Source organism: Tiliqua scincoides, chromosome 6, assembly GCF_035046505.1.
Source record: "Tiliqua scincoides isolate rTilSci1 chromosome 6, rTilSci1.hap2, whole genome shotgun sequence".
NCBI classification, from domain to species: Eukaryota; Metazoa; Chordata; class Lepidosauria; order Squamata; family Scincidae; genus Tiliqua; species Tiliqua scincoides.
Window position 1 is genome coordinate 45,611,905 of NC_089826.1, and position 23,781 is coordinate 45,635,685.

Genomic DNA, 23,781 nt, shown 5'->3' on the forward strand with positions numbered 1-23,781 from the left:
GATTCATACAGCGTACAAAAGTGGTTCTCACACATTTAGCGCCAGGACCCACTTTTTAGAATGAGAATCTGTCAGGACCCACCAGAAGTGAAGTCATGATCGGAAGTGACATCATCAAGCAGGAACATTTTTAACAATCCTTGGCTACAATCCTACCCACACTTACCCAGGAGTAAGTCCCATTTACTATCGTTGTTAAAAGAATATACATAGTAGCTTGTTAAAAGTACAGATCTATCACATTTCCCCAAATGCAGTCACATACCATGGTAACATCAAGTCTAATACATTAAAAATAAAATATTGCAATGAACAGGGACCCACCTGAAATTGGCTTGTGACCCACCTAGTGGGTCCCAACCCACAGTTTGAGAAACACTTGCGTACATACTTCTTTCCCACTCCCAGTTCTCAAGGTGGGGTGCGGACAAGAACACGAATGTTCTTTGAAAGAGAAAGTTCAGTAAGTGATGTTGCCTCCCACTGATGTACAGGAGAGAGTTGCCTTAAAAGGCATATCTTAATGTGCTAGATATCTTAATGTGCCAGCTTCAATTGTCCTTGCCTTCAGACACTCTTCAGGCATGCTCACTGACAGTGCCAACCTTATAGAATGTCTTCCCCATTGAGGCTGGTTCACCCCTCCCCAAAACACTGTTTTAGATCTGTCAAAATGGAATGTTTTCATTCAGTTTTTGGAACAGGGTGATGGCCACACTGGCGGTAGGGATTAGTAGTCTGGTTGTTTCCATGGTGGATCTTGGCTTGATCAATGTTGCTGTTAATTTTATTGTTTTTGTCTTATTTTGATGGTCTATTCTGTTTTATGGTTTATTTTATTGTAAACTGCCTTGGGCTGCCTAAGGGCAGGAAACATGGAGCAGAAATGTTTTTAAATAAATAAATATTAAGGGAACTGCAGAACCAGATTGGACAAGCAGGCTGGAAAAGGTAGGATGCCAAGGAGGAGGGGAGCCAGCTCCTAATCCTGCCCTGAACCCCTACAGTCTTTATTCACAAAGCTATAACACAGTAATACTTATACATTCAAAATATTAATTTTTAAGTACCTAAACATCAAGACACTGTACAGCATACAACATGTCATTAACAAAGATAAAATCCTTCCTGCCATCTTACAATCCTTATAAACAGGAATTTGAAGAAGAAGAATAAAGATGTGGGCAGGGATGGGCACTCAAGTCAGGTGACTTCATTCCAAGTCATTTTTGGTGGCTCGTGTACACTCAGGTCAGGCACGTCAGTGACTCTGGCACTGACTCGAGTCTGAGGTCACTAACTTGGAAATGAGGCCCTACATGAGCCCGCCTCCATTGTCACCCTCCCCCACTCTGTATAATTTATTTCTCTGTAAACCGCTTTGTGAGCTGCTCTGTTGAAAAGTGTTATATGTTCTTCTTAATAATAATAAACTCTCATGGACTTGATAAGTGAACTGAATTCAGCAAAAGCTTATGTGTTAAATAAATGTCTTTAAAGTTCTTCTAGACTTCTTTAAGACATTTTGAGACATACACATTTTGAGACATACACTGAAAATTATGTGTAAAATAAATGTCTTTAAAGTTCTTCTAGACTTCTTTATTTAAAGACATTTTGAGACATACGCTGAAAATTCCTTCAATTACTACCTAGAAAATTAGCCCACTTCAGCTTATTCACAAATGAAAGCCTCCCACAGACATATTTCCCAAAAACTACACAGCATAGGATAGGGATGGGGATAGCATTGGGATAGGAACTCGAGTCAGGTGATTTGGGCCCAAGTCTCAAAAACACATGTTTTTTGTTGACTTGTATGAGTCAGGTGTGTCAATGATTCCAGCACTGACTGAGCCTGAAGCCAGTTGACTTGGCACTGATTCCCCTTGCATGCAGACTGGAGTCTGTCTGTATCTGGGTGTGCTTACTTACATTTTTTGTGGCATTTTTGTGGGGCCATTGTTCAGAGCAGGCAAGCAGTAGGGAAGTTCCAGCCAGGAGTCAGAGAAGAGTTAATGTATTGATTTTGCATTGAGTGTGTGTGTGTGTGGGGGGGGGGAAGCGGGCTCTCTTGTCCACTTCTGAAGGAACCAATGATCATTGGATGAAGGATAGGTGGTCTGATTTTTTTCTTTGGATGAGGTAGGGCAGAAGGAAGAGCCCCAAAGGGGTTCTTGTCTTCGAACTGGCTAGAGATGCTCAGGGAGCAAGGAAAAAGGAGGCAGGAAGCTGGGGAGAATGGTTAGTAGCAATCACGCTTTCCAACCTCATGGCTCTGGTGAACTCTGTTGTAACATGGGAGGAGGAAGCCTCATTGAATGACTGGTGCAAATGGGACTACTTCTGAGTAGGGCTGCTGGTAAGCCTCCCAGCTGCTGCGCGTGACCCTCCTCCTTCTTGCCATTTCTGTCCCTGTTCTCACGCAGTCTGTCCCACTCCCTTCCAGTTTCAAGGCAATGTGTGAAGAGCACAGTAAGGGTTTGAGGGCTTTTTTAGCACAGGGTGAGCATCTGGTGGTGTCCCTGGTTGCACTGCCCCTGCTGACAATGACTATTACAGTAGAACACAGTCCTAATTCATGGTCAGCAGATGTGTCCTTAGTCCTAGTATTAAACACACCATGCCAAGAATTAAGATGACTTCTCCCTAATCCAAAGACACATTCTATGGCTCATTTATTTTATCATTTAGAACTAGCCTAGTCACAATTCTTACAGCAAGCTATGCAAATCCAATCAGAGCAAGGAATTTAAAAAAAAACAGTCGTTCTTGTTGCAGTTTATTTTAGTTATTTGTAAAATATTGGACAGGAACCATCTTTGTACAAGAGGCAACACAACCACATCAGACACTGTGCAGCCTTGGCTTTTGGTGTTCCTAAATACATGGTATCAGATCTTCCATTTGCAATTCTCTTTGTTATAATGTTGAAATTTGTAAATGAAAGCTGCAGGATTATATAAAACACTTGGCGATTGGGTATTCTGATTTGTATGATAAACCCATGTGTTTTATAATACTTCCTCTGGAAGTAATAGAACAGTTCCAGATTGAGCAATTCATGAAGTTTAGCCTGTCAATCACATTTTACAAGCAGGGATCCAAGGATAAAAGTTACAAAGTAGAGGGAAGTCAACCTCCCATCTCTCCTTTTGTGCTTTGGGGATGGGGGCCGCAATTCAGTGGGAGAACACATGCTTTGCAAACAGAAGGCCCCAGGTTCAATCCTCCAGCACCCCCACTTTGGACTGGGAAAGACCCTCTCTGAAACCCTGGAGAGCCACTGCCACACTTTCTCAACTACATCATCTAAAGCTGCATATAAAGTTCTACTTGATCATATTTTTATAGATTGTTAATGTCTTTTTAACATTCCCCTCTCATGTGAATTTCTTGTATGAAGGCCCAAATTGGAATTCGTAGTTTATCTAGATTGGCAACTCCATTCCAATTGTTTGAGCTCTTTTCCTCACCTGGGGGAATACAAGGGGAATCTTAGGGGCAAGTCAATTGATTGACACACAGACCCTGCAGGGGATTTAATAGCCTCAGTGATTAAATAGCCTTGCCTAAAATTTCCTTCCCCCCCACCTCATGCAGTAATATACAAATGCTCACTTATGAACAATGTTGGGGTGCAGCCACATTTCAATGGTTCATGTCTACTCTAGTTGATGCATTCATTCCTCATTTCAAATAAGCAATTCCATTATGGAATAAATCAGTTTTGTTTTATAACCTTTGAAGCCAAATTCTGCAATGTTTTCCAGCCCCTTTGATATATGATTTTAATATATTTGATTCTGGATTTCTTCCACATACTTAAAATATCCTGCACACAGAGTTGTCATTCCCTTTTAGCATCCATTTCTGGCACCAACAGGCAAATGGTCAGTTACAATTTTACTAGTGTTACTACTGATGGCAAGAGTAAACGCTCCAAGCCTGTGGTTAAGACATCTGCAACCTTAATAGTTATTTGACAAACCACTTCTTTTATGTTCTATGAAGCCATAATAGAGTATCAATGAGTTGTGATGTTAATGAAGATTCTTGTAGCAGAAAACCATTCACTAACTTATCTGTACCATGGATTAAGTCAGACTGTCTAATCATATGTATAGAGGCCTTCCTCCTCACACACTGCATTTATATAGCACATCAGAATACATAGCATGTTACAACAGATGAGAGGACCCAGGGCCCCTGAGAGGAATTTTATCAGGGGGTACAAAGTTTCTTTTGGGCCCCTTCCCTTCTCCATTGGATCATAATTTCTGTGAACTACAATATATAAAACTATGTAGGCTTACACAAAATTTGAATGCTACTCTTCACACAATGTATGCAAACATTTTCTGAGATCCCAGGAGATTTCTGGCTTCTGTTCTTTAGCTCCCAGGTCCCCCTTTGACCCTGAACCTGAGTACAGTTTACCCCTGCAACCCCCTCTCATGGGCCCTGCGAGAACCAATGCAGGACAGGATTGGACTAATTCTAGTGTTTGGTTTCACTGGGTTATATCCTCAGATTAGTCATGGGACCCAGGCCAGGACTATTTTTAAGAAAGGCCATTGATGCAACAGGAAGTAAAATACATGGAATCTGCATATCAATGTTTGCTGCAAACAAAAACTTATGCCAGAAACCAATTCTTGACTATGCGTTTCTTGATGGTCAGTCAGTGTGTCTGCTAAATGTGGAGTCGTATAAGCAAAAGCGAGCAAATAATGTGCTATTGATGCCGACTACTTTGTAATGGGGACAGTAAGCATGAAAATCAAGATAATAAAATGCATAAGTTTCACAGACACTGTAGATTAAAAACAGACAACTGACATGGTGTTTTTAATTTGGTGGATAAAATGTTTGCTGGCCTCAAAGCCACTTTACTTATTTTCAATAACACAGAAAACCTATTTTTGCTCCTCTTCTGAAACGCATTCCCAAAAGGAGAGTGGCAGACTTGAGAGCAGACAATCTTGTGATTAAAGAGGCTTCCGATCGGCAGAGAAGCAATTTTCTTAATATTAGTGGTGGTTACAGACAGTATGCAAAGGCTTTTCTGCCCAGAGATCAAATTCATGTTTTCATATTAATTGCCTGCCTTTGGCAAGGTAGTCATGGGAAGCCACTGATGAAAGAAATACAGACTGTATCATCTCCTTCAACCATCCTTGCTTCCAAGTTCTGTTAGTCAATAGTTACTACAAACATCACATTATCAAAATAGCTTCGACAAGAAGCTGACTCTGCAGAAACTCTCCCTTTAGCCCAAATGCTCCAAGATATAGATATTCCAACTAAAACTGAGACTTGTCATCAATCAAGCAGCTGCAGATTCTTGGCAACTGGTATCCTTTGGAATATGGTAAGCAATAATACAAGCAAACAAAACCTAATTGTGAAAGGTCAGAACACTGAGGGAAGGCTGACAATTTCAAAAGTAGCACAGTACTCAGAATGACATGAGTCCTTAAGAGTGTAAGAAAGCCACTTAACAATCCACATTAGTGGCCTTCTGCATGCCCTAATCTCACCTTTTCTTACAGTCAACAAAGCTTTATAATGTACCTAGTTGCCCCATGGCATGATGGTAATGCTGTGGCAATGCTGACCAATGCATTGCCACTACAGAAGCAGATTCATGTACACAATGTGCTTTTATTATAATTATTATAAAACAAATGCTCTAGTTATTACCAATATTTACGTACATGAAAATGAACATAAGAAGCTCCGAGCATTGGTCCATGTTGCCCAGCATCCTCTACTCTCAACTGGCAGTAGCTCTCCAGTATCCCCAGCTGAGGTCCTTCCCATCACTTGTTGCCACCTCCTTTAACTGGAGATTCCCTCCATTGAGATGGAGGGGGACAAACTATGCATGCAAAAGCTCTGTGTACTTATCAGAAGGGACATGAGAATCAGGACTGAAGCTTCAGAAGAAGAAAAAGGAAAAGAATAGCTTGAATAGCAATGGAATTGAAACTACTGTGATAATGTAGGTCACATTATCTGGCGTTAGGGTTTTCAAATCTCACCATCCTGAACAGACATCAGGAGCCTTCAGCAGCCATGTGGAAAGAAAAACAGCAAATGAATTTGTTTTTTTTTCCCCCCCCAATTGCAATGAATGTTATTCTCTCCTTTTTGTCTGAGGAGCCCTGTTGACCACCTGGCAAACTTACCAAGATGTCAGAGCTGGCCTGCTTTGTATGGCTACAGCTTTTCATATATTACGCCCAATAATTCACCAAGTAAATTCTATTATCATGTCTCCTTACACTGATACTCTGATGCCCCATAAATAGGCCTCCAGCTTACTAGGATGTACATATCTGACATTCCAAAGTGGTACTGCTTCAAGCAGATGTTAGAGAGCAAACTTCCAGAATGCCTTCTCTTCCTTCTAAAATATGCACATTTTCTTCAGAAGTGTAGAAATAATTCAGACTTGAATTATTTTCCAAGTTTAACTGTGTATCCAGGCTGAACAAGGGGCTTCACTGATTTTCAATCACCGTGCCGATTTTTCAACCAGCAATTTTCAATCGTTGTGCCGAGGCACATTGGAGTGCCACAGACAGTCCGCAGGTGTGCGGAAGGGTCATTTATCAGTAAGGCCACTGGAGAATGTGAGCCTCCTGCTAGTAGCAAAGTGTGCCTTGTAAAAAAACTGAAGGTCTCCCTTGACAACTTTAGCACCTTGTCAGTGTGCTATGAGAAAGGTTGAAAATTGCTGGATGAAGAAGTCCGATTTCTACAGTAGAAAGCAAAAGAGAATGGCATTTTTATTTCCAATTACAGATATTAAGCAAGTCATTGCAGGGCAGTTTGAGAGCATTTTTAAAGAGCTATTATTTATAAATAGAAATAAATAGAACTTTTTTGGAGTTCTGAGTTCCTAAGACCAGTGGCACTAAGGCATCTTGCTTTATAGCTAAAGAGCATGCAAAACTCAACCAATGACACTGTAAAACTTGCTAAAACATATTGAAAAAACCATTCCAGTAAGACGCAAGGCTTTTGCCACAGGACACATTGCAGAAGAGGAGTCAGAATTCACTGACATCCCTTTACCAATGACCTACATATTCAACTTCTGGCTTTGCTAGTCATGCACAATGCTGCACTCCAAAGAGACATTGCTTAGCCCTTCATAAACCAACTGAAGTCTTCGTGGCCAAGTCTGGGTCTTATACAAATTCCCAACTACGTAGTTTCAATTCACTGAATCGTCTCCCTGAATCCTCTGGCAGTGGACATCAGCACCAGTCTTGCCATTCCAAAACATTCCAGAGACACATGTCCCATGGGTAGATTACTGGAGTGTGGACACACATTGAAATTTATTTTGTAAAATGAATTCTCCCTAAGAGTATATTTTTCAAAATTTTAGTATGAAGCATTTTTTATTCCAAAACTTACATGTCCTGAAGCAGTGCTGATGGGTCTGGACAGCTCTGTGGACTGAGTACAGAGCTGGCAGGCTCTGAGACCCAGGAGTATAGCCTGCATGTCTATCACAGATTTTCCCTAACAGATACCTCCAGGTCCACACACAAACTATTCCCCATTGTTTCAAAGTGATTTAACACAGCCTTTTCATACAATGGCATTCCCGTCCAAGTCACTTTGAATTGCATTTTCAGATGAAAATATATATTTTCAAACAATTTAATAAACTTCATTTTCTTCAGGAAAAATATTTGCTGCCATTATCTCTATTCAACAGTTTTGTTGTTTTATGAACAATGGCATTTTCTGGACTGTCTTTAAACTCTCATTGCTGAGAATATCAGCTTCTATCCCATTACCAAAAAACCCAGGTTCATGCACTCTGGTCCACCTCTCTGCCACTGATGCCCACTCTCATACATAATGGCTGAGATTCAGCAGACCATTTACTGTCCTCCTAGGGAGACTATGCACATTGTTCCTAAAGTACGAGGTTTAAGGAGGTAGAGGCATTATCTACAACCAAGCACAACCCAATGAATATATGAAGGTGCCTTCCACAGAATCTGATCATTAACCCATCGAGTTCAGTATTGTCCATGCTGACTGGCAGACATTATCCAGGGTTCCAGACAGGAAACTTTCCAAGCCGTATGTGATACCAGGACTGAAGCTGGAACTTCCGGCATGCAAAATATACCATACCACTAACTAGTGCTACATCTCCAATATTGGGACCTCTGTTGTCAACATATCCCCAGTTCTCAAGGATCTCCTGCAAGGCCTCAAACTCTGCACATGGCATTGTCCACTTAGCTCAAAGGCTTTCTGCAAGGTGGGCTTCTGTGAACCAATCAGATGACACACCAATAGGGTTATATTCCGCTTTTACTTGATCCCAGTCATTTTGCCAGTATCTCCTTGACACATGTACATTTGGTGGTTGTATTCCAAATGAAGGTCAGTACTATGCAGCTATACATGATACATGGAGCATATCACACTACAAACACTATGAAGACATCATTACGCAAAGGTCTTTGAAGAGTCACTCACATATGACCTGAAGGTTTGCTCCGTAATAGCAAAATCCTGATTGCATTCATTTATTTGCCCAAACTGAGGGGCTAGACAGCTGTGCCAATAAATTGTGTATAATCACCTCCTCTAAAAATAATAGTAAGTGTAAAAGAAAGTGTAAGGGGGAAAAAATAAGTATTATGTGCAAGATGGGGAAGGAAGACGAGGAACTGATATTTTTTTAAGAAGTGCAGGTGGAGGAACCGAATGAATGAAATTGGAACATGTTGATCAGGAAAAGCAACAATAGTGGAACAGTGAAATCAGAAGAAAATTTAATGGCAGGTAATTGCGCTGGGTCAAGACAAAATGCTAATTCTCAAAATAGAGGAAAGCTGGATTGAAAGGAAAGGGAGAGAAAGCAGCAATTAAATCATGGGTAGAATCATCTTTTCATCTCTAACAACACCAAGCATTAAGTGGAAGAATTCTACTCTGTTACCGGTGAAAACAGACACTCAATTTAGGATTGAGACTGACAGAGAAATCCAAACTTTCCCTTGTGCCGACCTCCAGCTGTCACTAATGCGCTGAAGAGCATGTTCACATCATGTCAGGAGGCAGGTAGGCTAGTGCTAGAACATGTGCCAACCTCCCCATGCCAAATCTGAACCCAGTCGACGTCAGTTTGTGCCAGCCGAGGAAGGCCGGCATGGGGGGTTGGACAGGGAGGCAGGAGGGTGAAACGGTGTTTTGAGGCAGAGGGAGGGCAGGACAATGGGCAGACTGGGCCTGGGAGGGGAATGGGACTGATCTTGGCAACTTATGTCAGACCCTAACCCACTTCCCAGAGGGCTGTTCAGATTTGTGCCCATAGGGATGGCTGGTGCAATACATGGGTAAGGTAACTTATTCCGAGTTGCACTTCAGCTGGCCCCTATCTATTCCAGTGTGTTAGGATTGCGCCCTGACTTTTATGGTACTAATGCTAAGTAATTACCTAAGGGCACAATCCTAATCAACTTTCCCACACTGACCTAGCTGTAACGCAGCCCCAAGGTAAGGTAACAAACATTCTTTTATCTTGAGGATGCCTCCTTTACTGCCTCTCCACTGCAGGATGCAGTGCGTGCAACATTGGTATAGCTATGTCAGTGCTGGAAAATTGGTTAGGACTGAGCGCTAAGTTAATGAAAAAAGCAGTAAAAATGTATTTCTGTAATATGGAACAAAATCGTCATGTGCACACTGAATAAAGACAAAGTGGATGAATTAAAACTCGTTCCCAGAATGCTAGCTAGAATGCTAGAACATAAGAACAGCCCTGCTGGATCAGGACATAGGCCCATCTACTCCAGCTTCTTGTATCTCATAGTGGCCCACCAAATGCCTCAGGGAGCACACAAGACAACAAGAGACCTGCATCCTGGTGCCCTCCCTTGCATCTGGCATTCTGAAGTAGCCCATTTCTAAAATCAGGAGGTTGCACATACACATCATGACTTGTAACCCATAATGGATTTTTCCCCAGAAACTTGTCCAATCCCCTTTTAAAGGCATCGAGGCCAGATGCCATCATCACATCCTGCGGCAAGGAGCTCCACAGACCAACTACACACTGAGTAAAGAAATATTTTCTTTTGTCTGTCCTAACTCTCCCAACACTCAATTTTAGTGGATGTCCCCTGGTTCTGGTGTTGTGTGAGAGTGTAAAGAGCATCTCTCTATCCACTCTGTCCATCCCCTACATAATTTTGTATGTCTCAATCATGCCCCCCCTCAAGCACCTCTTTTCTAGGCTAAAGAGGCCAAACGCCATAGCCTTTCCTCATAAGGAAGGTGCCCCAGCCCATTAATCATCTTAGTCGCTCTCTTTTGCACCTTTTCCATTTCCACTATGTCCTTTTTGAGATGCGGCGGCCAGATCTGGTTGCAATATTCCAGGTGCGACCTTACCATCAATTTGTACAACGGCATTATAATATTAGTCGTTTTGTTCTCAATACCTTTTCTGATGATCCCAAGAATAGAATTGGTCTTCTCTACTGCTGCCGCACATTGGGTTGACACTTTCATCAAGCTGTCCACAACCACCCCAAGGATCTGATCTGTTACAGACAGCTCAGAACCAATTAGCTTATATAAGAAGTTTTGATTTTTTACCCCAATGTGCATTACTTTACACTTACTTACATTGAAATGCATCTGCCATTCTGCTTCCCATTCTACCAGTTTGGAGAGATCCTGCTGGAGCTCCTCACAATCGCTTCTGGTCTTCACCACTTGGAAAAGCTTGGTGTCGTCTGCAAACTTAGCCACCTCACTGCTCAACCCTGTCTCCAGGTCCTTTATGACCAGGTTGAAAAGCTACTCAGTGTCACAGCGCTGTAGGAAAAAGTTTGCATTCCAACCATTCTAAAGACTATCACTTAATTTTTGAAGTCTTGCACTCATAATGTGGAAGTTCTTGAAGTTTTTTCAAAGCATGCAATAAAGTTAGAAGTAGCATAGCATACTTCTTTTATATATTTCATATATGCTCATATATGCGCTCACACTTCAGTAATCAGTTGTCACTCAGCCAAGACAATGCTGAAGACTGGCATTCGGGGAAGAAATACATCTCTGATTCAGGTCTGTCGAGCTTTTCAGAAAAGGAAAGTAATCAAAGCTCTGCTTCGAGTGTATGGGACTCATTTTAAAGACTATAATAAGAGGCAAATTACCTCTGTGGCATCAGCTAAAAAAGACAGCTGAATGACAGATTAGAAGAGACAGAAAAGGAAATGAAGGAGTTGGAAGCAAAATAAGCAAGGTCTGAAGACCAAAAAAGAGGTAGGATCAAGTTACTGGAATTAAGAAAAGAATGCAATTTTCCAATTATGCATGAAGACTTTTCTGCACAGTCATATGGGATAACAAATCCAGTATGCAAAAGGCCCACTTGAAGTTGACTTACAATGAAGTTTCTACAGCAGTTATTTGACTCTTACAGAATGTGCAGCATCAACAGGGGCCACATCTAAAAGCCAAACCAATCAAAGACACACGCCCCATTGAACTGTTTGGGTGCTCCTCACAAAAAACCTTGGAGTCTCCTTTTAGATGTTCCATTTGACATCTTTGTTCTGTAGAAAGGCAACATGGTGACATGCACAATTACTGGTCCGCCATGGAATTTTTTTACCTTCAGTGAAAGGGCAGATAACTGTCACACACAATTTTTTTCCCCAATGATAGGTGTCTGTTTAGTGTAAATCAGGATTTCTCAAACTGTGGGTCGTGACCTGATTGTGGGTGGGTCAGAAAGCTGAAACTGACAGGCAGGTAACTGAGAAGGAAAATACATGGAGTGTGAAACTGAGCCACATCGTGCATTCATGAGTAGGTGAAAGTGCCTTAGTTCATTGCAAAGGACAGGGCAAGAGGAATCCAACACCACCAGAATGGTCCTGATCTGATGAACACAGTCCCTAAAAACACCCAAGAAGGAAATCCCTCACTCCACGCTGACGAACATATTGAGCCCTATGGAAAGTGAAACTAAGCTACATTGTCACATTTATTCATGAGTAAGCAAATGTGCCTTGGTTCATGTTGAAGGTCAGGCAAAGGGGAAAGCAAGGACATCAAAATGATTCTGATCTGATGAAAGTGGAGTTCAACAAATGCTCCAGAAGACAGCTCCCACCACCATAAAAAAGATTAAGAACAAAGGCTTGAGCTGTTGAAGTGATTTCCCCCCCCCCTTTAGACTTGTAAAGCTAGGTTGATCCTGACAGTGACAAGGTTTAAATATAAAAATTTAAACTGAACTGGGCACTGGGTAGGGCTGAAAATTTTACTTTTTTGGGGGGGGGGTTAAAGTTATTGCAGGCAGAGAGAATTCTACAATTGCAATTCTCATTGCAATCCTACACAGGGAGTTTTATTTGGTGGAACAGGTTTGGCTTCATCATCTCATCTTCCCTTATTTGTTTCACTTTAATTATGTTAATTTGCTTGATGATGTCACTTCTGGCCATGACATCACTTCCTGGATAGATTGTTCTTCTAAAAAGTGGGTCCCAGTGCTAAAAGTTTGAGAACCACTGGTGTAGATCATATTCTACCTTGCCTATTCAGAAGTCAGATACCTTCTAACTATGCATATGGACTCAGGAGATGATGGTGATGACACAAGATAATAATAGTATATATTCATTAAATACTAAGAAAGTGATGTGTTTAAAAATCAGACTGAAACCAAAACTCCTTTCCCCAACAGTCCTCTTGAAACCCAGAGATTTTCCTGAAAGGTAAGAAAACCTAACAGCCTCTTGAGTCCTGTATTATATATAAAAAAGCACCCCTCTCCTGGCACACACACACTTTTTCTCTGCTAGACTCTTGATGGCTCTTCTTCTACAACACACTCCCTGCTGTTTTATATCCACCACATTGCAGGGAATCAATTCGCTGTTGCCAATTACATCATTGGTACTCCATTTCTTCCAGGTGCAGTGTATGGGCCGAGTCCAACTCCTGCTGCAATCTCTGTTTGTCCTGGCAGCGCTGGTTCGAGCCACAGGAGTATTCAAGTCTTCTAATTTAAATCAATCCTCTGGTTTCCTTGGAAAACTATCCTGGAGAAATAAGGCCATTTAGTAATTAAATACGCTGAAATTGGAAAAAAAATTCTCCCAGGAACGTGTAAGCTTATATCAAAGCATGTTCTTATGAAAAACCTTGGAAATACCATTTATCAAACTACAGGATAGATTTTGTACTCTGAACCGACAGAACCCCAAAGCCAGAGTGAGAGAGCCCAGAACCAGTGCATTCTGACAAGGTCATAGGGCAGACTGCCACAAGAGTTCAGGGGCCAGGGAGACAAGCTGGGTTCAGTGCACACAATCCTAGTTTTTGCACAAGTCTCACTTGATAAGCAAAGCCTTAACAAAAAAAACTTCAGTGTGTAAGGACAACAAAATACGTGCAGGCATAAGTTAGTGGCGGAGTGGGTTTTGCAGCAACTGTAGCTTCTCTAGCCAGTAGCACACTGGACGGATGCTTTTGCTGCAAGATCAATGCATATAGGGGACTTACTTCAGCAGCCCTAGCGTGTATGTGCTTTGACACACACAAAATAAAACAAAAATAGAGCTGGGGCTCTCACATGCAGCATTCCAGCAGCCATCTCGAATCTTTCCCTGACTTACTACAGTAGCCCTAGTGTGTATGTGCTTTTACACTTACACTTACACACACACACACACACACACACACACACACACAGAGAGAGAGAGAGAGAGAGAGACTCTGACTATGCTGGTGAACAGTATAAGGGCCATGGGATAAATGGCACTCCACTGAGGAAAAGAGAGAAATTCATTCCTTGAGTGGATGGTTGACATTCCACAGAGGACATACATGCCATGGTGACTTGCCTGACTAGTGTGGAGTTAGGGTACAAAGAAAAAGTGCTTTCCCAAATCTGCTTGAAAACATATGAGTGAACCTGGTCAACTTTTTCACCACTAGTACTATCTGATATCGCTTCACTTGTGTGAATATTAGGTCTTAACTGAGTGAGATCAAAAGAACAAGCAGTTAAGGAGGCAGCTGAATGCATGTCAAAGTACTAGGTGAGTTCTTGCATTTGATGCAGTGCCTTTTGGCCAATGGTGTATGCTGCCATAGCTTTGTTTATCCTTAAGGTGCCACATAACCCTGAGTTGATTTTTCGAAAGGAAATATTCCCTTTCATTGATGGAACTAGTCTTTCCTTCAGAGGAAAGGAAGAGACTATTTGGATCAAGTCCTGTGTTTCTGCTGCAGGAGGTACAATAAGGTTCAGGACCACTGGTTGATGAGGATTTTGCACCCTTTGCCTCATGGCAATCCTAACTGCCCACTTTATGTTAGAAAAATCAAGCACACCATTTCTAATCATGGAGTGGGCATGCTATCTAGTTTGGCCCTTAGATGGGACCAACTTTCTCTAGATTGGGGTACACAAGAATCTGCTGGAGTACTAATTTAATGGTACTGCCAGTAACATTTTTTGTTAATTTGGTCTTGAATTGCACAACTGAATGTGTTTGTTATAAGTAAGTGAATCCTGCATGGCACACAGCCAACATTCCAGAAGAGAAAAACTGTCTTATTTTACAGCTTTTGCACTTTGGGCTTCAAATATTTTTCCACTAACAAGTTCTGTTCCTCCATTACTTGGGTATACTGATTTTTTCCCCCCTACCGATCAGACAATAGGCTTTTTCAGGCAAGTGCAAACTAAACTCAGAATAATTTAAACAAATTACATTGTTTACATAGAGAATTAAAAAAGCGAGGTGAAAAGAGCTGACATATGATTTACTGCAGGGTCGTTCCTTGTATATTCACATTTTCCAGTTTAGCCACACGTGAGACAGAAACACATCTGCTTAATGTAGTTCACAGTTTTGGACACAGTATTGGTAAATATATATATTAAAAAGAAAAATGTAAAGAAAAACTTTAAAACGCAACAACGTGTTTTAAGCCTGATTATCTCATATAGAGTGTAGCGCATATTTGGCGCACGAAAAGGGGGGGAATCAATTTACAGCTTATGCTTGATACAATAACTAAATGCAAAGGAAGAAGGTCCACTAGGGGCAGTAAAGGACTTACTTGATGCTGGAGAAAAGGATCATTTTGTTGCATGGTGAGAATGGCTAGATAAGAGCATTCTTCTGTAGGAATACCTGCCAAGATGACATCTGAAGGTGCTTAAGGGGCATATCTATCAGTGTTGCCTAAAAGGGAGATCAAAGCCAGTTGGCACTAGAGCTTTCATCAGGTTGTGTCAGTTTTGCACCATATTCTGTAGTTCAAGGGCTTTGGGGGAAACACACGCACTAAGCCGTACTCCCCATCTTGGCTGTTTTTGTGAGCTGGGCTGCCTGTAATTAATACCAGCGCCACAGTAATAGTATACAGTTGTACATTTTGCTGACAATATAGTAATCTGGGGAAATGAAGAGAACATGGGATGAATTGCTTGCTAACTCATGACTAATGTGTATTACCATGGCATAGGACATTATAGTGGCAGCTTCTGTTTATAAGAACTTGTTTGCTTTTAGTTGCAGCGTAATGAGTTTAAATACGACAGAAAGTTTCAATACCAGATTCTAAAAGATATGTGTTGCTGTGATTGGGGCTTTTGACCATGAGGTGGTCCTGAAAATACAATGATAAATTTTTCAAATGCATTTGTAGAAATAATATAATTTTCTAACTGCATGTTAAACAGCTTTTTAATTGCTTTCTCCAATTAGCTCTAACATGCCAAAGCTGTACATGGTTTTTGCTGTGGACCCAATGTAAATGATGGTATTTAAAAACTCTTCCTAGAATAGGGATTCTTAACTAGAGGTATCCATAGCTCTCGGGGGCATGGGAACTAAATGATTGGCATATGGGCTTAATCTCTAAACCATTAAAAAAATTTTTTATTAGATTAGATTAGCTATTACCAATACTTGATTAAGGCGTCCTGTTCCTAGCTATCCATATGTAAAGTAAAACCAAGTTACTGACATCTTTTTTAAGTCATACTGGTACATAACAGGACTGGTGATGATGATGTTGACATTTTTTCGAAGGGGATATGGGGATGTACTGAGCAATCAGTTGGGGGTCTGTAATTGCAAAAATGTTAAGAACCTCTGCTCTAGAGGTTAATGGTGAGGTCACTGTCTATTTCAAACCTGTAGCTGTCCACAGGGAAAACAAGGCCCACCCATGTTTTCCAGTGTTGATCAAAATAGTGATTAACATGACCTCCCTGCATTACAATCTCTGCGCATGAACTGGAGGTTGTCCATGACTTTGTGTACCTTGGCTCAACGATCTCTGACACTCTTTCTCTTGATACCGAGCTAAACAAACGCATCAGTAAAGCAGCTACCATGTTTTCCAGACTCACAAAGAGAGTCTGGTCCAACAAGAAGCTGACAGAACATACCAAGATCCAGGTCTACAGAGCTTGCATCCTGAGTACACTTCTGTACTGCAGCGAGTCATGGACGCTTCGCTCACAACAGGAGAGGAAACTGAATGCTTTCCACATGCGCTGCCTCCAACGCATTCTCGGCATCACCTGGCAGGACAAAGTTCCAAACAACACAGTCCTGGAACGTGCTGGAATCCCTAGCATGTATGCACTGCTGAAACAGAGACACCTGCGTTGGCTCGGTCATGTTGTGAGAATGGATGATGGCCGGATCCCAAAGGATCTCCTCTATGGAGAACTCGTGCAAGGAAAGCGCCCTACAGGTAGACCACAGCTGCGATACAAGGACATCTGCAAGAGGGATCTGAAGGCCTTAGGAGTGGACCTCAACAAGTGGGAAACCCTGGCCTCTGAGCGGCCCCCTTGGAGGCAGGCTGTGCAGTATGACCTTTCCCAGTTTGCAGAGACACTTGGCCAACAGTCTGAAGCTAAGAGGCAAAGAAGGAAGGCCCATAGCCAGGGAGACAGACCAGAGACAGACTGCACTTGCTCCCGTTGTGGAAGGGATTGTCACTCCCGAATTGGCCTTTTCAGCCACACTAGATGCTGTTCCAAAACCACCTTTCAGAGCGCGATACCACAGTCTCTCGAGACTGAAGGTTGCCAACAAATAATGAGCAGTAAAGTAGCAGCCCAAACTGGGCATTAGCCTTGGCTGGGATGAAGCCCTCCTTTTGATATATCAATTAGGCCAGTCCTCCAAATCCAGACCTCTGTTACTCAGTACAACTAGGTAACATGTTCTGTTATATTCTTTCTTGCTTACTTTGGTATGTGAATTAGATAAGATTCAGACAACCAAAGCCCTCTCTTGCAAATAACTATATATTTCTCTTGTTTAACTATATTTAAAAAAAGAGAAAATAAAATAAAAAACTAAGGTTTCACAGTAGAAAAAATATAAAAATTATATTTAAAATATGTCATTTAGTTATGCAATTACACAGGTTATTGTCACAACCTTACATTTTTGGTTACACTTTGTTATATATACATACAGTACATGTTTTGAGAATACACCATTCATAAATTAGTGGTGCCCATTTGTTTGGTTAAGTATTCTTTCATATCAAGAAGCAAGAAAAACACAACAATTGCTATGTGAGCAAACTAGTATAACAGATCTTTATAAGCTATGATAATCCTTCATGCTTCCCATAACAAGCCAGAAGTAGAGTAAAATATTCTGGCTGTACTCCAGAAAGCCACACATGCAGCTGGATCCCACGGTGGCAATGGTAAGCAAAGAACTCTGAGCAACAGCCCTTCTGTAATCAACAGTAGGAAAATCCTAGCTGCACTCATCAAACAGCTGCCACTGCGTCACTTCAAAGAGGTCCAAGGAAATCTGCACTTACAAACTGGAAATGGACAATTCACTGACCTCAAATAATTCTGAGACGTTCTCAGCATACTACATATAGGAGAGTCATTGAAATCAAAGGCATAAACCTCTACATGCTGTAATCCAAGCTTTCACCTCAGCATTGTACTGGAATTAAACATTTTGCTTGAATCCGTTTGCTGAATCCGTTTGCGATTCCTTCATAAATTTACATTTTCTGGAAACAATGTATATTTTTTATTCCTCATACAATGGGCCCTCCTTACCCATGGGCTCAGCATCCACACATCTGAGTAATCACAGGTGAAGAGCCCATGGCTGAAAGGCATCAGGAGGCCTCCCAGACGAGACTGGAAGGCGCTTCTGGTGCACCGTGTAAACCTGAAGTGCCTTCCAGTTGTGTCCGGGAGGATTCTCAAGAGGCTGGAAGACCACATGCAAACTTCTGGAAGGGGTAAGTAACTGTGGTGTTATGCGGCTCCCTCATGTATTTTATTATTTGTGGAATTCGGTATCCATGGAGGGGGGGGTTCTGGAACAGATTCCCCATGGATACTAAGGGCCCACTGTATTTTTAAAAGTGCCATTTCTGCTGCAAGGTAAAAAGGATCAAGACAATTTGACTCTTGAGCAAAACAATTTTGAGAGCATCCAGTCCCAAATTACGGATCTGCAAAACCACTTTGACAGCACCTTGCATTTTTGTACTTAGAGATGCTCAGAGCAAGGCAAACATTTGTAGGACTTTCCAGCTCATCAAATGTCAGTTAGAATTTATCCTAATTCTTCCAAGTGATGCTAAGGAGGTGCAAAGATATTGATCTATACATTGAAACAACCCCCCACCGAAAAATGAGATATTTTGCTGCTATATTATCAGCAAACATACACATGCAAAAAAGCATGTGCGTCTATAAGTGTATTTACATATGCACTGAATACTATGAAGCACCAACTTTTGTCTCTGCCCCCCCAGCTGATGTGTGCTTGGTTTAGGAATCTGAGGGACATTCTGCTTGACATTTAGCACCAGAGCAGGTGCTAAAAACAAGCTAAAATAATGGCTCTGTGAGTATCACGGACATCTAAGAAATGCCACACATCTTTAGCAATTCACCTGAGTTTAAGAAAGACTGTCACTGTGGAAGTGCTGTTATACCCAGGATACCTCAAAATGACTGGACATGCAGAATTCAAATTACTAACCCCCTGCATCAGAAATCTGAGTTTAAGAGCATTTCATAAAGAAAGATCAAGGAAGCACCTGATATGCCAAGTGTGACTTTTGCAGTGAAGGTAAAATGTTTGACCAAAGCAAGAGTCCCCAAATTTGGCCATGGGCCAAATCAAGCTCACTAACACATTTTGACTCGCCTGCTGAGCCCAATGGCATTTTAATTATGCAAGTCCCTTTTTTTTACCCCTCACACCCACCTGTCACTGCTGGGTTGGGTAACTCTCTCCAAGAGCCCAGCTGAGGGAAAGAGAGACAGCAAGCAACCCCACTGCTGCACATATTTGCTTCCATTATGAAAATTCTTAGAGTTATGTACAAAATGTATATATTATTTTCTACAATAGACTTGCTCTGTTCCACTATCAGAGTAAGAACAAGTGATGCGGCCCTGGCAGCAAAACGTTTTGGGACCCCTGGACTAAAGAGTCAATCTTAACTTAAAAGATAAAATATTTACAGATACAGACAGAACATGCTATGCTCATGTGAGAAAATAGCAAATACCTTTAGCTGAAAGTTTGTTTAAACAGTTTGAGTCAATGATAAATAAGCTATACTTGAACTTCCTCCTCTGCAGAAAGTTCACATGTTGGACCACCTGGGCACATCCCTTTCCGGCTAGGGTGTGAGGCTACAGGGGATGCTGTGGGCGTCTGCACTGTGAGCAGAGACAGAGAGGGGGAAAAACTGGGAGTCATGGCTGATGGAGGATGTCTCAGGTGATGGGTGAGAGGAGAGCGGGGATATTTTTTCATTGCCTGAGCTGGTAGTAGACTTGGCAATCTTGGAGGGACTGTCTTTAAACCAGGTTGAGCTATGGAAGTAATTAAGGGAGGGGGAAAAATGAAATATTTCTTCTCCTTAGGAAAGCTGTATGTTTTTAGGCTTTCATCCTTCAATTCAGCAATTTCATTGAACACGGAAGCCAGAGGCTTAAACCTGGGTTCCCAGTTTAGCAAGTAATCCCAGTTACCGCTGTCCCTGAGATCCTCATCACAGTCTACTAGCGTAGCAAGAGATCCATAATGGGAATTCTGGCCATCAGGTATGAAGACATGTTCTCTAGTGATGTCAGCCACGATGTCTTTTTCTTTTATTCTCATATCTTGAAGTGCTTGCAACAGCATTTTATTGCAAGTATACGTTGTATCACAGTCGCTTCTCCCTCCATCTTTAAAGCAGTGGACAGGCCCAATGCTTTGAGAAACTGCCACCATATCCGTCTCTCCAGACTGACACGAAAGTTGGTCAGACTCCCTGGGAATCCCTGAGTCTGGAATGCGCGAGCCTCCGTCACTTAAAGCTGATCCAGAACCCTTCCGACAGGGATGCTCATTGATCCTCTGAATTTCCTCATCTTCTGCTGTTTCTCCTTCTGCAGACCCATGGCCACTAGAGTCTGAATGCCTGCAGCAATTATCTATGTTCTTCTTTTCTCTGATGCCGACTATACTTACCCACTCAGCTATGGCACCTATGGGAAGGGACCCGGTTGCAAGCACCTGAGTTTTCTGGGTAGCTTTAGGGGTGGTTTTTTCATTGTTCAAATCAGTAGCTGAGGAGCATGGCACCTCTTTCTTCATCCTGGAGTTTGCTGCATCTTTTTGTCTGTATCTCACAATAAGCACAGCAAGAGTGACGGCAAGTAACAGGAACATCACAGTGGAGGTAGCAATGCTGACAGACACAGTGTGTACTGGCAGCATGGAATAGGCCTCAGGAGTATTCGAAATGTTTACCCAAATTGTACAGGTGCTGAACTTAGAGTCCAGCTTTGGGCTATGAGCTTTTACAATCAATTCAAGAATGCCATCTGTCCTCTTCATACTGTCCCTTTTCCTGTGGAAGGATCTAGTCAAGTAGATAGCACCGCTACTATGGTTGACTGAAAAGAACGGAGACTGTTTTAGCAAAGTATAGTGAACAATGCCATCCAGTCCTCTGTCATAATCCGATGCTGTCACTTTGCCAACTAACTGACCCGCTTCATTCTTTTCTGGGAAATCAAAAAAATACTGATCCTGGTTGAAAACAGGATCAAATTCGTCTACTCCTTCAACGGTCACCTGAATGGTAACAGTGGCTATTGAATCACTTTTGTCTGATGCCTGAGCTACAAAGCAGAACTTCATCTGGCGCTCAAAGTCAAGCACATGTTTGGTGCGGATATCTCCAGTCAGAGGATCTATGAAAAACATGTCGTGATCTCTGGAAGTTCCGTGGTTGGGCAAACATGATGACATGATGGAGTATGAAAGATGACCAAAGGGGCCAGTATCAAAATCTAATGCAGAAATTGTGCATACTGAAGAAAGTGGAGGGAGGTTTTCACCTACTTCACAGTCCAGGTTGGGAAATACAAATATTGGGGTATAATCATTAGCATCAAGGATGTTGACAAACACAATTGCAAAAGCCTCATTTTTAACATCAACTCCTCCATCGGAGGCTTGAACAGTTAGACTGAATTTCATTGTTTCCTCATAATCCAGAGCTTTGACCAGATCAATGGAACCGGTTCTTGCATCTAACCGAAAATGTCCCTTGTCGTTTCCAGAGGTGATAATGTAAGTTACTTCTGCATTAGATCCAGAATCACAATCGCTAGCTGAAACAGCAGTAATATGACTACCTACTGGAATATTTTCTCTGATGTGAACGTGATATTCCAAACTGGTAAATATAGGTGGGTTGTCATTAACATCCAAAACAACAATTGACACAGTGGCTGTAGAGTTTAAAGGAGGAGTTCCATAATCAGATGCAAGAATTAATAACTGGTATGTCGAACTCTTCTCTCGGTCCAGAATACTTCCTAACACAAGATTTCCAACCAGTTTATTCACAGAATCTGGTCCAATGACACTTATTTCTACGTGGAATTTGTTACTACCATTGCCACCAATAATGGAGTACTCAACCTTGGTGTTTTCGGGTGTCCTGTCACGGTCAATAACCGAAAATGTGAGCAGCTTCTCTCCAACGGAGGCATTTTCGCTTACACTGACATTATATAATGGCGTTGTAAACTGAGGTGCATCCTTATTCACATCTTGTATCTGTACCAAGACTGAAGTGAGAGCAGTCAACGGGGGACTTCCATTGTCACAGGCTTCAATGAGGAGCTGAACCACTGGATTCTTGTCTTCATAGGTCACTGCTTTAGCAAGAAATACTGAGCCTAAAGCAAAGTAAAAGCAAACTTTCAGTAACAGAAATATAACAATGGCTCTGTTTGATCTGTCTTGCCTGAAAAGGAAGAAACAATGACAAATGGAGATTTTTTTTGTATGGTAAATGGCATCCTGATTTCAGAAAGGTGGGTAGAGAATGGGTAGAGAGTTTTTTTTGGGACTGGTGCCCTGTCTATGAAACGTTCCCAGCAGTGCTCAACTGGTGACTAGCCTGATACCATTCAACGGGGAGGCAAATACCTTTCCAGTTCTTTACTACCACTATTGACTGTTCTCTCCTGCTGTGTTCTATTGCTGTTACTTATTTTCTATGCTGTTTTTAATGGAAGGTTTTTTGAAGTTTATGCTTCATTTTTAAACTTCGTGAGCCACCCTGAGAGCACTTATGCGTTGAATGGTGGGACGTAACAAATAAGCAAACCAATCGTACAAGGAATGTGCCTAGTTCTTGTAAAAAAACTGTTAATGTGACAGATCTTTTTATTGTATAATTTCGGGATAATTCTAACATAGACCCATATTTACAGTTTTTGTCATTTTTTGAAAGTAGTGGAGTAGATGTAGTCTCTGTCACTGTTCTCTCTGTGTGCTGAGGACTCAGATTTCTCTTCTGCTTGATCTTTAGCTTTTTAGTATTTCATTATCTGTGCTTTATATGATTGTGCTGTAGATTCCAGCTGAAATCTACAGTTTGACTGCCTGTAATAAGCTACTGTAATGAAATCTGGTTGTGTGGATGACTAGTGGGCATTACCCAGAGGTGAATAAACAGAGCATTATGTACAGATTACATGCACTCAAGTCAATTTTCTGGCTCCTTTTCCCTCCAAGTTCTATTACACGAATTAGCGACAACTTTGGTAGCACTTGATGTGTAGACACGAAGACACGTCAGTAAGTTTCAATCCATGGTACATGTTCCACATTTCATATTATTAAATGTGTACCAAACTCACCATTTTGTGAATCAATAGAAAACACATCTGAGGGGAAAATAATTCTGTAGGATATATTTCCATTATACTGTGAATCTCTGTCTGTGGCATGGACAGTCAAGATGGAGACATCTATGGGCATAAGCTCTGGTATCATCACCTGAAGAGAAAACAGATCCCAGAGCCTCAAGGACACCAAAACATATTTTCAAAAGAAATGTTTCCAGTTATGTACTATAATATTTCTGATCTTACCTGATATGCATCCTGAGTAAATACTGGTGGATTATCATTTTCATCAAGTATAAGGATCAGAAGCTCTTCTGTGGTTTCGTGCACAGAATCCGAAACACTGATTAACAGTTTAAGTTGACCAATTTCTTCAAAGTCTAATGCTTGCACCAAGGTGATTATTCCCTTGTATTGGTCAATTGCAAATTTCATTCTTGAATTACCATCCTCAGCAAAACTGTAGTGAAGAGGTGGGCCTAGGTCCATGTCATCTGCCAAAACTTGCAGCACCAGGAAGCCAGGTGGAGCAT

General features: G+C 41.6%; 1 protein-coding gene across 1 annotated transcript in view; it reads right to left on the minus strand.

Moving 5' to 3' along the window:
• Positions 1 to 19,661: 19,661 nt before the first annotated feature.
• Positions 19,662 to 23,781, minus strand: part of DCHS2 (dachsous cadherin-related 2) — an 80,781-nt gene continuing 76,661 nt past the window's right edge. Inside the window, exons 23-25 of the mRNA XM_066632889.1 lie at positions 23,495 to 23,781; positions 23,261 to 23,399; positions 19,662 to 22,291 (exon numbers count right to left, since the gene is read on the minus strand). Of these exons, the coding sequence (XP_066488986.1) occupies positions 19,662 to 22,291; positions 23,261 to 23,399; positions 23,495 to 23,781 (3,056 nt within the window). The remainder of the gene's footprint in view (positions 22,292 to 23,260; positions 23,400 to 23,494) is intronic.